Source organism: Diuraphis noxia, unplaced genomic scaffold, assembly GCF_037042655.1.
Source record: "Diuraphis noxia isolate RWA-SAM2 unplaced genomic scaffold, SU_Dnox_SAM2 contig0003, whole genome shotgun sequence".
NCBI lineage: Eukaryota > Metazoa > Arthropoda > Insecta > Hemiptera > Aphididae > Diuraphis > Diuraphis noxia.
In genome coordinates, this window is record NW_028301713.1 from 54,740,568 (window position 1) to 54,757,883 (window position 17,316).

A 17,316-nucleotide genomic window follows, 5' to 3' on the forward strand; every position below is an offset into this window, starting at 1 on the left:
TAATACTTAATATACGCTTAGATCTTATGATTTTAATAGAGTTATAAAATGCATCATTTATTATTGTCAATTTATTTATAAAATATACATTTTTTTAGACGAGAACTACCTGTAGAAAAAGCTGCATCGAGAGAAAAGGGACAACCATTATGTATGGCACAATATTATAGACTAATGAAATCATATAGGGAACCAGGATTAGTTAAGGATCGACTCGTCGACTTCGAATCAGATTTAACGTTATCAAGACCACACATTATAGTTGCTTGCAAGTCACAGGTATATTGGTTAAAGAAAAACATAGTTGTCATCTAATAAGTAATTGTTTAAATGTCTTAAGTTTTATGTGTTGCGATTGACTTCTGGCGAAGACGCCACTCCCATAACTGAAGAAGAAATTGTGTCAAAACTACTGAACATTATAATAGATGCTAAAAAAACATCTGGCACTGCTGGTACATATTCGGTGGGCATTTTAACATCGCAAAGAAGAGATGACTGGGCACATAGCAGGGAGTTGTTGATGAAAAGTGCATCTAATCGCAATAATTTGGCATTAATCGAGCGTTGTTTATTTTTCATAAATTATGATTTGGAACCACTTGGTCTGGAATTTAATTCCACGTGTAAAGTAGGTGCAAAAGGCTATAGGCTATTGAATGACAGAGATGAGACAAACATGATGCATCAAATGATCCACGGTGGAGGTAGTGAATACTGTTCTGGCAATCGCTGGTTTGACAAGACTATACAAGTAGACAACACATTATAATAACTTGTATGATTAAAATTTTTTTTTTTTGTTAATACTTGTATTTATACAGTTGGTAATTGGAAGAGACGGTGCGAATGGATTATGTTACGAACATTCACCATCTGAAGGAATTGCAGTTATTGAATTGATGGAAAAATTGATTAAAAGTACCAAAGACTTGAACGAACAATCAATGGATATAATGCCATCAACAGAAAAACCAGAAAAACTCATATGGAGTGTTAATAATGAACTCATAAAACACATAGCTGATGCTTCTACTGTTTTGGACAAGTAAGACTAAATTTTAGTAAATGTATTATTAATAATATATAGGTACGTCCACAATAATATTAAATCATATCTTCTTTTAAAACCCATGTATAAAATCGTGAAACTGTTAAAGTTCTAAACATATGCAATAAATGAAAAATAATATATCTAGATTCGATTAATTTTTTTTTTTTTGAAAAATATAAGTATAGGGACTGTATAAAATGAATTGAGCACTTATTCAACCAACAAAAAAAAAGTTTCTCTCATAAATAATAATAAAAAAAATATTGTAAGAGAAGAACTAATATCTAATAATATGTTTATCACGTCTTATCGCTCAATATTTTAAATTTACTTACATAGCTATGACCTATGAGCCTGTGACGAGTATATCTTTAATTTTCTCCTGGCAATAAATCAACTATTAAAAAAAAAAAAAAAAAACAGTACTTTTCAGGCTTCAGAGAAAAGTTTTACGTAGTTACGTGTTTGGCTATACGATTTTATTAAAAACTATCAATTATTGTAATAAAATTGTTCTATTAAATAAAAGAAATGGTTCATACCTGTAAATTATGTCTAAATGTTAAATATATAAAAAAAATAAAACATTATTTCAAACAACATTCTAACAAATATTTATATTTTATCAATTTACTAAATTATATTATTATAATTTAACAGACTATGTTGTTTACATATCATATATTATATATATTATGGGTACTATATATCAGTATCATAAATATTAAAAATATTTATTTTTTATTAGAAATAATTAAAATATTCATAGTTTTTTATTTGTATACTTAATATTTAGATTAGTTAAAGATTTAAACTTCCATGTGTTCCGATTCACTCAATATGGAAAAGAATTCATAAAATCTTGTAAGATCAGTCCGGATGTCTACATACAACTTGCAATGCAACTAGCTTATCATAAGTAAGTATATACGTATGTATAACAGCTGATAAACTATGCACCATGATTTTATTTTAGTTAATAGTAAAACCTATTATCTAGGTATTGTTTTTATTGCTGATACAATTAATAAATTATTTTTCTTTTTCGAAATCAAAACAAACATTATACTTGTGCGGCTTATTTATTTAAAATATTAAATACATCGATTATAAAAACTCTAAAATTGTCGTAAGCTTTATAATTAATAAATTATCCACTTTGTGGTTGATTATATGTTTACAGGCTTCACGGTAAACTGGTAGCTACGTATGAGAGCGCCTCCACTAGACGTTTCCGATTGGGTAGAGTGGATTGTATACGAGCGGCGACTGTGGAAGCACTGGAATGGGCTAAGGCAATGAATCAGTCTGCTGTCACTGAAACTGGCATATTAGGCACAAAGAAGATATACTATACAGTGACTGATGTAATAATAATCTACTGATAAACTCTGCAGTGCCGGTAGTCATATACAAGAATGTGCGTGGGTTGGGGAGAGGTAGTCAAGGAGGAAGAGGTGGGGATAAAAATAGAGAAAGAATTTCTTTTGGTGACAATATTACCAAATATCAAGCTTCATATAACTACAACCATAGACCATAGTGATATAGCATATAAAATATAAATAAAGGGTAAGGTTAGGTACCGTAAAGCCCACTATTAAAAGTATAATAAATTAAAATATCGCTACAATGCACTAAAAAATGTATTCATTATTTTTAACACATTAATGTTGATATAAGAGATAAAACTAAAAATATTATAATTTATTATTATGAATATCATAAATATAATACCCTACCCCAATAGTCCCAAACTTTTCCAATCCGTGATGCCCTTTTGAGACTAAGATTTATTTATAACACCCTTGATAAAATTAATAACCTTTTTTTTAGATGGAAATAGATAAAACAATAAAATTATTTAATTGGTTATATGGGAATATCTATTTTATCATAACTATATACATATACTAATACATTTTATTTTATTTATTATAAGTTTAATAAATTCATTTGAAGAAATTATTTAATTTGTGGAATGAATGAGCCTGGAAATCATTGCAAAATTTGTTTAAACCTTGGGATCAGAGTATCAGACTCGATAAAGCTAGACTCGTTTCCTTCTCCGCATTGAAAAAAATAAATATATAACCGAGATTCAGTTAGTACTTTTAATTAGGTACTATCATTATCTACATTTCATAAAATATGATATTTATTTAGTTATTTAATATTTTTAATTAAAAAGTATAACAATTTTTTGACTCATCAGAATAAAACAGAAATTATTAACATTATTAATATTTATATATTCTTATAAAAAAGTCAAAAGCTTGCGTACAATTTCGTGTAAAAAAACTTTATGTACACTTATACACTTATTTTACTATTTTATATGAATTGAATGGAAATAAATTACTATATATTACCTATTAATATTATTATTAAATAGAAGTATAATATAACATATAATATAACTTTGTTATATCAAATTGACTACCTAGTTAAATTGAATAATGCATAAACACTATTATTAAGTATGTGTTGGATATAATTATAAAAATATAAACATACTAAAAATTATTAAAATATTATTCGAAAGCCTTGGATCAATCTTGCCATTATCCAACATCATCTCCTTCATTCAGCAAACTGGATTGACCAATTTAATTTAGGCAATAATATTATTAGTTTATTAAAATATATTTATTACATATTAGTTATTGCTATCCATTCTTAGCAGTTAAGGTAACATACTAACATAGTAACATATATTTTTTTTTGTAATGTAGGTACTATTCGAATATATCATATTCCTAAAATATTAGAATTTTTGAACAAATATACTAAATACCTACCGAGCAAAAGAGATCACGAAAAGTCGAAAAATAATTTTTTCTATAATAACAAATATAACTTACGTTACGACAAGTAAAATATTATTATTAGTAATAACTCTAGGGATTTAACTTTCTATCGGTCCATAGAAATCCAGACTTTGAATCCAGCTTTTATTTTTTTACCCAATCCTTGCCTTTTATACTACTATTCGAATAATAGACTTATACCAATGGTCACTTTTCGACCGCCATTTAACAATAGCACCCGTATTAGAAGTTGTGTTACAAAATAGGTATTCTCATTCATTATAAATCTAAAAAGCTAAATCGAATAGAACAGTATTTTATCTAATTTTATTTATTGATGAATAATATCGGTCAGCATTTAATTATTGTTAATTTTAAAGAAGATATTTAAGATTTAATAAAACAAATGTATGGTAACATAACTCATAATGAGACATAGTAGTGATATTTTAACATGTTATACTTTTCTGTTATAAATTATAACTTATAATGATTCGATAAGGTATTACGAATACTTATGTTTTTGTTTATGCATAAACTCATACGACTTTCAGATAAATTTTAAGAGAAGGAATGAAATTCTTCTGGTAATGATATTCAGGGTTGATAACCGTGTTTAGAGATAAAACCGGCATTGCATATAATATACTATTTGTCCACAAAAACAGGTAAACACTCTAAACCTCAATACTAAGACAATAGATTACTCAGTACCCAATAAATATTTTTGAATTCTGTTTGTGGCACATAAGCTATTGAATCATAAATATATAAAACTTATAATTCATGCATTTTATGAATTCGCAACAACTTCACATGTTCTGTGTACCAACCTTATTTTTGAGGACACATGGTATATTTAAAAGTACATGCACGTATTTTAAAACTAAATTCTGAATCTCTCACGGCACACAGCCATAAAAAGGGTATAGAATTTAGTCAAATATATTATTTTAAAATTAACTTTTGTGCGTGATATAATTTAGAATGAAAAACTTCAACTTTTTGAAGCTGCAGTAAAAAAACAAACTGACATCATGATCGACAATATTCTCGGGATGGGGATAGACACTCACTTACTAGGATTGAGACAAGCAGCAAGAGAAAACGCCATATCGTGTCCAGTATTTGAAGACGATTCGTTTAGAATTGCCAATCATTTTGCATTATCAACAAGCCAAGTAAATTGTTTTTAGATTTTTTAAGTCTAATATGTTTTTATTATATGTTAATCATAATTTATAATAGTACTTATAAAATTGTACAAGTATTTGTTTTATATTATATTATATAATGTGTGGTATACGTTTACCGTGTAATTAAAAGTGAGAAACATTAATTATTAACTAAACACCTATTAAAATGACAATCATTTATATGGTATAAAAAATTGTAAGTATAGTGTAGATACCTATTTATTATCTACGTCCCAGTAATAAACGAAAACCTATTTTTTGCCACCAAAACTAATTCCTTCCGTACATCTCTGTATGGATGAGTTTTAACCATATTAGTTTTAAAAAACTGTTAATGATCGTATAAATATCAATAAAATAACATAAGGGGGACGAGGTGGCCGAGTGGTCTACCGCATCGGCTGTGGCTCAGCCGGACCGGGTTCGATCCTCGACCATCGGGCGGCATTTTTCTCCGGGCAAGTCACGGTGTCCGGAGAACAAGTGCCGCCATCCCCCACTCCGGGGCATGGCAGAAACCTACGGGTGCCCCAATAGAAATTCTGCCAAAACTATCACCCACGTGTAAAACCAACCTACAGTTCCATATGAACCTACAGTACTATCCCCTTCCCAATGGGCTTAGTTGCCGCGGGATAATTAAAAAAAAAAAAATAACACAAAAATTAAATTTAAATTAACTGTCAGAATATTATCATAATGAATCATTAGAATTAAAATTGTAAGTTTTAATAATTTGAATCAAATATTATCAAAGTAGGTAATTTAAAAAAACCCACATACATTTTTACTAAAATTAGAAGTGCCATAAATCTCAATGTTCATTTGCAATTCATCAGTAGTTCTACATTGCTTAGATAACTTACAAATATATAAAACACTCCTATAGGAACTACCTAAATAGCTATATTACATTAGACAAATTATTATATTGTACCTACATACAAGATACAACCAAAATTAATATATCACTTCACCCCCAGAATCTAAATAACAAAACCCGTTGAATTTATATGATATTAATAATACCCAACCGACAAAGCATATTATCTCGTTTATGTCACCTCATTTACTTGTTGTTATTATTATTATTATTATTATACGCTTTACTTAGAAAATGAAAATTTTCCTTGAATAGATACATGTATGAAATAATATTATTTAAGCATTCAACTCAATATAGTCATTATATCATAAAAAATATTTCACATATTTCCTAATTTGTTTATTACCAATTTTCGTATGCAAGATATACTTAATGTATATCGTGTTAGGGTTTATTTTAACCTAACGTATTGTTTTTTATTCTTATTCATTTTAGCTATTAACTTCCACGGACAGTTTCATGGGCTACGGACCAGTTGTACCGGACGGCTATGGTGTTTCCTATAATCCCCAAAGCAATTCTCTGGTGTTCTGTATATCTTCGTTCAAATCATCTAGGACCACAAACAACAATGCTTTTACAGTAGCTCTCGAACAAAGTTTGATGACTATGCAGAAAATGATATACATGAAAAGAAATTAAGACAACGTTGTTCGATCATATTTTTTGCACATGTTTTTGAAATTTTTTCATATTATTTTTAGTACCATATACATATCTTTGAGTGATAAATAACTTTAATATTATTATATATGTACAATCGTACTTAACACTTTGAAATTTGTAGTTACCAAACACTTAACTAGTTATCGAATGCATTACAGTGCATTGAGTCGTTATAAATTTATTCATATTCTACCACGTCAAAAACGAATCTAAATTTTAAACACTTGTTATTGTTTTATTTGTTTTTAATGATAATTTTTTTTTATTCGTTAAATTAATTATATTAACCTGTCGCTATTTGAGGACTCGTGATGTTTCAAATGCTTTCAGTATTCAGAGATTATTAAAATATAAAAATAAGAACATGAATTCTCATATATTTTAAAAAACAAGTTTATAAATAATTTTTTTTAAACATTTATGGTAGGTAGTTGGATATAATTTTATTTCAATATTAAATTCAAAATTATATTATTGTTGACGACTACATGTTTACTATTATTATCTAAGTTAAATATTTTAAATTATATTCATTATAACATAATTAAGACGTTATAGTCATATTATTGCTATTTATCTAATGTTATTTGTTATTTGTTATCAATATATATATACCATTTAGTATCTCTAGTTAAAATTGCTTAACTGCAATTGTATTCCTGAACAGTATACCAAGGTATAATGAGAATATCCCACATATAGTGATCATTAGTTACCCACACTTAAAATTATATACTTAATATATCAATTCAATTTTCTGTAATCATTGAGACTATAATTGTTTTGAATAAGTCTACATTAAAAAAACATATAGGTTTAAATTAAAAGTATCTTTAAAATATAATTTCTATCTTCTGCGATTAATTCATAATTAAGTTAACTTAATACATATCAATTGTTTGAAATCTACATATCATTAACTACATTTTTTCACAATAATGTTATCGCTACAATTAAATAAGAATTATGTTACCTAACTCAGTATACATAATAAGCTGTTTGAAATTTACATATCATTTATCATTATATTATATAAAAATAAAATCATTCCTAAATGTCATTAACGATTTTGTTAACTTGATACATATCAATTGTAGGACTTTTACATATCATTAGAATTAACTACATAATATTGTACTATTGGAAATAGTTTTTGTGAATTTGAAATAAGTTATTATTGTTATTAAGTAGATAAGGATATTTATTGTTCACTATTATGTTTAAATGTTATTAAATTTATATCAAATTACGATTTTAAAAATGTATTACTATAATAATGATCAGTATAATATTATCTTGTACTTTTACACTGGAAGAGGCGGTAAATCGTACTAAATAATAAATACGTGTAATGTATTAAATATTTATTAACTCTCTTCGTTGTTATATTACCTAAATGTATTGTTTTTAATATTTACAATATGGGTAGGTACCCTACTAGTTAAGTAGTTAGAACATTTTAATGTTACTATATATTGTAATAGTGTTATATAGTTTTTATATATTATTATTGTATCTGAACTCTATAGACTATAGTTATTGATTTGTTATGTGTTCAAACTTTTAAACTTTACCTATGCAATTTATACTTAGATATCAATGTTATCATTCAAATGTTTCTTGTTGCTTTTACTCTTCGCGTACAAAATAATACAATTATAATTATATGCGTTTCTTTAATAGGACCGGACTGGCTTTAGATAGTGTAATAGGTACTTAAATAGTATTCCGTGGAAAAAATGTTATGAATAACAAACAATTGGGACTTATCCACCATAAAAAAAGCTGAGTAGGTACCTAATAAAAGTCTCAATTTATTACCATTAAACTGTGGAATTATAACATTTGTTCGTATCTTAAAATATATTCATTATTATATATTATTTATATTTATTAGCTAAAGATTAAGTCTTCTTTTACCGATTTTGAACTTATTCAATATCTTTATCCTAGGCCATTTTTATCGGTTTTGAAAACAAACTGTTTAAAACTATTAAATCTCCATTATCATAGGTGATATACCTAATACTAACAAAGTAAAAATTATTTAATCAGTATGGGTAGTAAAAAGATACTCTCTGATAACAAAATTAAAAATAAAACCATAAAATAAATAATAAATAATTAAATAATATAATATAAAATAGTAATAAAACCATAAAATGTACAACTATTCCGAACGAATTTAAATTTTATTTATGAGTTCTCTCATGCAGAGGCTCTTCAAGAGGTCAGGCATATGGTCAGTATATAAAATTCGTTGATTAAATACAGTTCTGCTTTAACTTTGACGCAATCTCTTCAGACAATTTATTTATACTCAATACCGTTAATACCTAAATAATATAATGTCCACTGTTAGATACGTCTAATCCCATTAAATAAATCATTAGGTAGAAGTTGTAGGATTAATGAACGAAAATATTTAATGTGGTTAACCGTTTTGATTTATTTTTCAGTTGTTTAATGCGTCGATATATATACATAATTGTTTTTTTATCCAGTCCGATCCTTTTTTTTGTGTTTATATAAAAATCTATTAATCGCTTTAGAACTACAACTATACAAAAATAAATTATTATACCAATTAGATAACAATAAAATAATCGTTTCAATCATAAATTTTTGGAGTTTTTTTTTTATACACCTTGATATACCTAGGTACCTTTTCTATACACATCTGAATCAAAACAAAGACGTTGAATTAGGTGGAGGAAGCGCTGCAAAAGAATGGTGCTCATCTAATATTTTTATATTTTGATTTTGGAGAGCACCCTACTAATTATTTTTACTAAAACGGGTGGCAATACTTTTTTTTTTGTTTCATAAAAATGGTACCTATATTACATAGTATGATACCAAATTCAATTTGATGAATAGTACTACTTATTATTTTTATACATGTATAGTATACACTATACATGTCTATAAAGTAGAGGTATAGAATATAGTTCAATTTGAATTTCATACATGATACATTGAAATTGGTACATATTAACTAATCATTACCTATACAAACGAAACGTATGTATAAAAAAGTGGGTATAAAAGTTATTGTAAAAATATTTAATGTTTATGTACAATTAAAAAAATTTGTAATATTTTTGTGTTCATTTTTTCTGCTCTCCGCAATGAATTTGCAAATGGGCTACCATTAATAACGCGACCTCATTTTATTTATTTTTAAATTATTTATTGTTTTCCACGCTTTGTGGTTAGCTTTCCAATTACCATCTAACATTAATACATTTACACTTTTGAAACAGTGTGGTTTTAGTGATTTACCAATTATTAACGGAGTCTCAAATTTTCCAATCTTATTTACACATCATAATAAAACAGTCAAATGATCTTTAGCTTATTTAGCTCCAAAACAAATTTAATAGAAAAACCATAAGGATAAAATAAAATATGAAAAAAATGTATGAAAGATAAATATAGTATTTTTATTCCTTAGACATTTTCGATATGCACATGTATTGTATCCATTTATAAGAGGTAATTATTAATTTTTGAACCAGTTACTAGTGTCCACATCCACTATTATTAGGATGGTCTGAAAAATCTAAAATAAATACTGTATCAGAAATAGTAAAAAATAATAAAAAATAATAAGTAAGTTATTTTAATAACAATAATAGTAAAAATATAGGCAATAAGTAAAATATACAGTATATTAAGCTGTATTATACTGTATAAGCTATCTCGCACGTATTCTCATACGTTTTTGTATGCAATGATTTTATATCATTAAATTCAAATTTAACACATCCAAAACATTAACTCAACGCCTATACTGTACTGTGGAACAATACCAATTTTTTCATCTTTTAGATCTTAAAATTATATTCGGGGTAAGTTAAAATTAAAAAAAAATAAGGAATTTGGTTTTAACTCTAGTGAGATATTTCAGAAATTCATCATGAGATAAAATTGAAGTAAGACACTAATAAATAATAAGGTAGTAACATAATTTGTGCATAATGTCTGTTAAATTTAAACTCAGCTGTACCTACACAACATTTAAATATCAGTTAGGTATGTTGTAAATACCTAACGTGAAACATAAATTGACGAAAATAATTTTCATGTTAGTTCATTACATTAATTAAACGAGCTCTTTGTTTTGTATTCCAAGCCTTCGTTAATATCATATTTTAACGTTTGTATTGCTGAAGTAAAAAAAATACAATGCAAAATAACACAAGATAATTTATTACTTGAGATAAAAAATAAAATACTAAATATATTTAGTACACAATAAAAATAAATTATTAAATAATAGACATTAAAAATACTTTTACAATGACGTTGATACAAAGTTATTGGAAATTAGTACGTCTTATTCTATAGTATATTACTATATTATAACTGATCCAAGTTACAATTTTTTTTAAATATGAATTGCATTTTTAGTTAATAACTACTTTTTTCTCCAAGAAAGAAACATTCGTTAATTTGAAAATTTCAATTAGAAAACAAAAATTGTAATTCATAAGTTCCATAGTATACTTATATTTGAAATAGTTAACAACAAATCATTTTTTTTAAATATTTTCCTAATTATTATGTTAGTTGACATATCCAGTTAGTTAAAAATGATCAATAAAACGGTATATTGGGATAGTCTTAAATATTTTAAATCACACTAGAATCGAATAGCGAAATCATTTTTTGTAGTTCATTAATCGTTATTCATTATATTAAATTATAAATGAATCTTTATCACCTATATACCTTTCTGTTTAGGTAAGTTGTACACTCTTTTGACAATATAATATAATATTATTATTATTATTATTATTATTATTATATTTTACGACTACCAGAATCAGTTTCTAATATTTAGAGACGTTATAAGATTTATGATAATAATATGTGAATATATGTTAAATGATCTCAGAACGCATTTCCTGATTAAAAATTGCGCTGCTGATGTTGAATGGTCACTTGTTGACGCCTATTCGGTGCGAAGTCGTTGATCGGTTGTACAGCTGGTCGTGCCACTCGCTGTGCCACCGGTTGCCCAGCCCGTTGTACCGCTGGTTGTACCGCTGGTTGTACTGCTGGTTGTACCGCTGGTTGTACCGCTGGTTGTACCGCTGGTTGCACCACCGCTTGTACAGTTGGTTGTACCGCCGGTTGTTCCGCCGGTTGTTCCGCCGGTTGTACGACGGGTTGCTGTTGGTACCTAATGCTGTTCAGCTGTGCGGCATTCACATACCAAAACGGTTGCTTGTCTCTGGGATATTGGCTTGTTATTCTATCAACAAGTTCTTTTTCCACGTTGTATATTGGCAACTTTTCTGAACCCACGAACGGATCAGGAGTGGAGTTTTCACCGATCCTGTTCCCTACATCCGAATTATTTGGTAGATTTTGGGGTAAGACGCTTGGATACTGATTACTGCTTGATGCATAAAATGGCTTTTGGGCACATATGCAAGTTAATGATACTGCAAAAATGATTGAAAATCGTAGTACACTCTGAAAAAATGTTAAAATAATAATATAAAAATAAAATATAATAGTCACTTACTAACAAAACTGGTTGGGGTCAGGAGTATTAAAGTCAAGATAACTTTTATTTCACTGAAATTATTATATTGGACCTCGCATCGGGCCTTGCCCAAAATACTAAATATTTTATTTCTATCCCTAAAATAATATAGTGCTGTGATATTTGGGCAGTAGAATTTTAAAACAGATAAATCGAATACCTACTACCTACCGATTTGAATATTTTATAATTGAGTACTTACTTAAATCTTACAAATATAGGCTATAACTGTATCGGCAATACAGATCACGGAAATCATAAGAGTTCAAGACCAATTCACGTCTGCTAAAATTATTTATTAATAAACTATTATAATGTATAGAAATAATAACCGGTTCGGCAACAACCAACATAACTGCATAACCTAACTTAACCGTTCAAGTGCGTCCCAATATTCTTAACTACTTTATAGTATACAAGAATATATAATTAGGTACTGTATAACATTATCCAAGGTCACCACAACAAGAAGCAAACTGAACTAATTACTAAACGTAAATTGTTTTTCTCTTTATATTATTATGTTATAATTTCTTTTTCATATATTGCAAATAAATGTTTAGATGGTTCTTAAACCGTTATTTTTACTGCGCAACTTTGCTAATGTGTTACAACCTAAAAGTGTCAAATTATTGATCATCTTAACATTTAAACCTTTTTTTATAGATGTACAAAATTAAGCTGGAAGTTAAAATTTAATGTACCTATATAAAAATAGTATAATAGGAATATTATTTGTTCGTATATTTAATATTTATAAAAACATGATGCCATAAGCAAATCGGACCGGCCATTTCTGATAAATGATTAATGAGATACAATTATAAATTATGGAAATTGGACGGTTTTATTTATTCCATGAAATTCAAATTCAACCGCAACGATGAGCATACAATAATTCAATAAAAATTTAAAGGGCTTCTCCAATCGTATATTTATCTCCACAAACATTGAGCTGCAATAAAATATGTTCCTATACGAGATAATTCAAAATAAATTTCTTTGGATAATGTTTTCATCTAATTGAATTTCCTAACCCAATGTCAATTAGCCATTGTGTCATGGTAAAATGTAGATATGTGTCTGTCCCTTAAGTGCAACTGACATAGACCTTTTATTATCATGTAAATAATATTACTACCTATCAAAGTTCCATTCTGATTTCAATTCCATTATTTAATCTATATTTCACTCAATACACTCTAATCCACAATTCTAAACAATATTTGCATATTTTTTTCTTCAAAAATCAGTATACCATTTTGTTTTACCTATCTATAAGTATATGTATAGGTACGCCTGATTTATTAAAAATGCACGCAACAAAAATTAAAAGTTAGGATCTATTGCTTTATATTTAAAAATAAATATTAAATACAACTAACCACTGTATTTATTATTGTTCTATAATATTTGTTTAGTTGGTATTAATTATAAGATAAATCGTAAATAACAATTTTAAAACAACATTTACTTAGTTATAATGCTAACCTTTGAATCTCTTAGATTAATTATAATTTTTCAAGCTTATCAAAACACAATCGGTAACTGGGCCGTAATATTTGTTTATATTTTATTACCGGAGATCGTGCCACAGATGTAGAACACAAAACTATAAATGAATACTATACGTATCTAACATTTTATTAGTTATAGAAAGTACTTAAACTTTTTTTTTTTTTGAATAAATACAAAACTATACCTATAGGCAGGTAGGTCAAATTTTAATTTTATTATTTTCTTAATAGGTAATCCCTATAGATTTCACAAATACAAATCTTTTTTTTCTCTTTCATGTTTTTAATTTTTATTTCGTAAATATATTTGTAATTGCACCTGGTGTGCTGAAACATTTTTAAAGAATAAATAAATAATAATAATAATAAAAATTTTATTTCGAATATGATTATTTCGAATTACAATTCGTTTTCTGTATTTTTTGTTCCTGTGCTTACCTAATCCTAATCTAAACTTTTATTTGAAGTTTTACTGCTTAAAAGATATAATAATAAAAACAATTTGAAATAATGGCCTAAATACCATACACCTTTTTGAAAAAGGGTTCATTGCGGCTCAATCCCAGACACCCATCAAAACATATCAACCGTGAGTGTACACGATGGTATAACAGTTACTTATATTTATTTAAAATAACAACAATACAACTTCTCCAATTATTCATATTCCTTTATTAATTCGTCTAAATCGAATATGATGATATTGAACGATTTAGCTATATTTTGAGTTTGATTTGTTATAAAATTAAAACAATATTTACCATTTTTCTGTAGATCGACTCAGAAGATCCTACAAATGAGCAATAAATGTTTGAGTAGGTATTGAACGTTGATTTTTGAAAAATATTTATAAGTTATTATCGGTAGGTACACTTATATTTTAATAAAATAACTGTTTATTGCGACGTAGGTAGATATAACGCTATTCGGCAAACATTGACCACTGACGGCTTAAGAATTTGTGAACTGATGTTTAGTAGACAGAATAATTTATACACTATTATTTCTGGAATGGTAGGAAGGCAAGTAGGTAGGAAGAGAGTACGTTTCAAATCCCCTTCCACGTTTATAGAGTTATACATCCACCTAGGTATATACCTAATGCATAATATAAGAGTTGGAGTTGTCTTCAGTATAAGTACGCATTAAACACGAATACCTGATTATTATAATTTATTATATACTATTTTTATTTTTATGAACATAGCAAACGTCATTGGAAAAACTCAAAAACATAAGTAATAAATAAGCTTTCTTGCTTAACCAATTTAGAAAATAATAATTTACGACATAACTATATTTTCATATTATACTACATCATGTATTTACTTATGATCTAAAATACATATATTTACTATTTTGCAGATATAAATCACTCTTCCATAAATAAGGTGATTACAAAATATTTCCTTTAAAAACATCTCAAAAGTCAAGATTATTTTACAAAATTGCAAATAATATAAAACAATAGGTATCTATAACGTAATGCAAATAATTATTGTTATCTAGAAAAATATTACCATTTGCCTATATAAAAATATCAAACATAATCTAATATGATTGAATTATTATTGAATGATATAGGTGCCTATTAAAAAACGAAAATCCTGAATTCTGACATTTTTATTCGTCGTATTATTTCCTACACTATATAACAGATACAAATAATACAATAATGTACAATTATTGTGCCATTCATAATATAATAATGAAGACAGTAATAAAATAATGAACAGCAAGCACGGTTAAAGATTAATATGTCCCTTTAATCGTGATAGCGAATGACACAATTACCTTTAAAAGATAACATGTATTTGATTAAATAAATATATTTCAAATAATTGCTTGAAATTATTAAAATTTAGCAAATTAATTAATTGCTCAATCCGTACTAACTGTAATTAAATTGGTTGGTAGATAATTAAGTTATTTCAAAAATAAACTCACTAATTAAGATTATGTTACCCAACTTGAATATTACATGTTTAATTAAACAACTGTTGAATTATGATAAATTAGGTTACATAGGTGAACTGGCGAAGCCAAGAGGCGAGCAGCTGCCCTATTATTCAATAAAAGGAAACATAAAAATAATTTTATAAAATGTATAGTTAAATAAATTTGGGGATGCATCAGAGTTGGATTTAACATAACTATACTAGTTGGGTCCGGGATTATTAGGGAACTAGTCGAGTGTTCGAACGAATTGTTTTCGAATGAAGAGTGTTCGAACAAATCTGTTCGAATGGAAAGGTATTCGAATAGTATTATGTACGAATGTTATATTTTCCTATTTGAACATAATAACGATATAATTATAAGAATATCGTTCATAGTCACAGATATAATTCACCTAATAATTTGTTGAAAGCCAGATGGTATATGAAAAATACTAATTCAGAGACAAAGAAAAGGAAAATTAACAGAACCATGCTCTTTGAGAGATTTAAACTTACCACCAGAGTTGAGAAAAACATTATCTGGACAAGAATTTTATATTAAAGATATTGGTAGTGACACAGATAAAAATATTATTATATTATCTACCATCGAAAACTTACGATATTTAAGTGAGTCTCAATTTTGGTTGGCTGGTGGAACTTTCAAGTCTTGCCCTGGACTTTTTAAACAAATGTACATGATACATGGAAATATTAAAAAGGAAATGGGACTATTTGTGTACCGTTAGTTTTTAGTTTAATGGTCAAGCAAACAGAATATGCGGACAGGACAATGTTTTTAGAATTAAATAATTTTGCTTTAGAAAATGATATAAATTTAACTAGAAATTATAATTTAGAAATTATAACATACTTTGAAAACGCAGCCATTAATGCGATAAACGATGTATTTCCATCCGCTTTTCACTCGGCTTGTTTTTTTCATTTCTCACAAAATATATACCGACATATTCAAAAAGAAGGTTTGGCAACGAAATACATCGAAGATTTTCAATTTCAATCTACTTTGTCGCCATCTTCCAGCATTGGCATTTCTCCCTATAACAAAGGTATTAACATATCATTTATGTTTTTATACTTTTATGATATCGGATAATAAGTAATTATTTTTATTTTTAACTATCCAAGGTCATCAAAGGTTGGGAAAAAATTAAACCATTATTTTCAAATGACGATCGTATACAAAAACTGTTGGAATACTTTGAATCAACTTATATTGGAAAACCATTCATGAGATTGCGTGGACAGACCCGAAAACTTCAGATGTTTTCTTCAGAGTTATGGTCAGTTGCTGCACATGTGGAGGTTGAATTGCCACGAACAACTAACATTGTTGAATCATGGCACAGTCGCTTGAATAAGTAAAATACTAGAATTGTTTGATATTCCAAATATTTTTCTCAATGTTATATTTATTTATAGGTTAACATCCAGGAAGCCAGGTGTATATAAACTGATTACCCAATTTCAGCACATTCAGAACGAAACAGAAAGTTCGATCAAACAGTTGATTCAAAACAGGTTTCCAAAAAAGTTTAAAGAGTCCAAACAACAACGAGAAGAACGTATTAAAAATCTTGTTCTAAGCTGTAAAAACAATGCTGACAATGCTGATTTTAATATTTTAGAATTTTTAAGGGGAATTGCTTATAATTTATTTTTTTAA

At 27.2% G+C, this 17,316-nt stretch overlaps 3 protein-coding genes across 3 annotated transcripts in view; 2 read left to right on the forward strand and 1 right to left on the reverse strand.

The window, feature by feature from the left end:
- Positions 1–9,234, forward strand: part of ChAT (Choline acetyltransferase) — a 61,717-nt gene extending 52,483 nt beyond the window's left edge. The window contains exons 5-11 of the mRNA XM_089221915.1: positions 99–279; positions 341–754; positions 825–1,048; positions 1,851–1,973; positions 2,238–2,421; positions 4,851–5,045; positions 6,382–9,234. Of these exons, the coding sequence (XP_089078041.1) occupies positions 99–279; positions 341–754; positions 825–1,048; positions 1,851–1,973; positions 2,238–2,421; positions 4,851–5,045; positions 6,382–6,588 (1,528 nt within the window). The 3' untranslated portion in view covers positions 6,589–9,234. The remainder of the gene's footprint in view (positions 1–98; positions 280–340; positions 755–824; positions 1,049–1,850; positions 1,974–2,237; positions 2,422–4,850; positions 5,046–6,381) is intronic.
- A 1,577-nt stretch (positions 9,235–10,811) lies between these two features.
- Positions 10,812–14,661, reverse strand: LOC107162851 (uncharacterized). Its single transcript, XM_015509960.2, has 2 exons — positions 14,451–14,661; positions 10,812–12,099 (listed from the first exon to the last, which is right to left on the reverse strand). The coding sequence occupies exons 1-2, from the start codon at positions 14,451–14,453 to the stop codon at positions 11,530–11,532; spliced, it is 573 nt and encodes a 190-aa protein (XP_015365446.2). The 5' UTR covers positions 14,454–14,661; the 3' UTR covers positions 10,812–11,529.
- A 1,844-nt stretch (positions 14,662–16,505) lies between these two features.
- On the forward strand, positions 16,506–17,316 carry LOC149057548 (uncharacterized). Its single transcript, XM_089223448.1, has 3 exons — positions 16,506–16,699; positions 16,779–17,011; positions 17,073–17,316. Exons 1-3 carry the CDS (start codon positions 16,535–16,537, stop codon positions 17,314–17,316), a joined length of 642 nt encoding a protein of 213 aa, XP_089079574.1. The 5' UTR covers positions 16,506–16,534.

Bases quoted from the DNA above. Each gene is read 5' to 3' on its own strand.
- LOC149057548 (XM_089223448.1), top strand. From the start codon at position 16,535: ATGTATTTCCATCCGCTTTTCACTCGGCTTGTTTTTTTCATTTCTCAC. The intron at 16,700-16,778 runs GTATTAACATAT...TAACTATCCAAG, and splicing joins CATTTCTCCCTATAACAAAG to GTCATCAAAGGTTGGGAAAA. The intron at 17,012-17,072 runs GTAAAATACTAG...ATTTATTTATAG, and splicing joins TGGCACAGTCGCTTGAATAA to GTTAACATCCAGGAAGCCAG.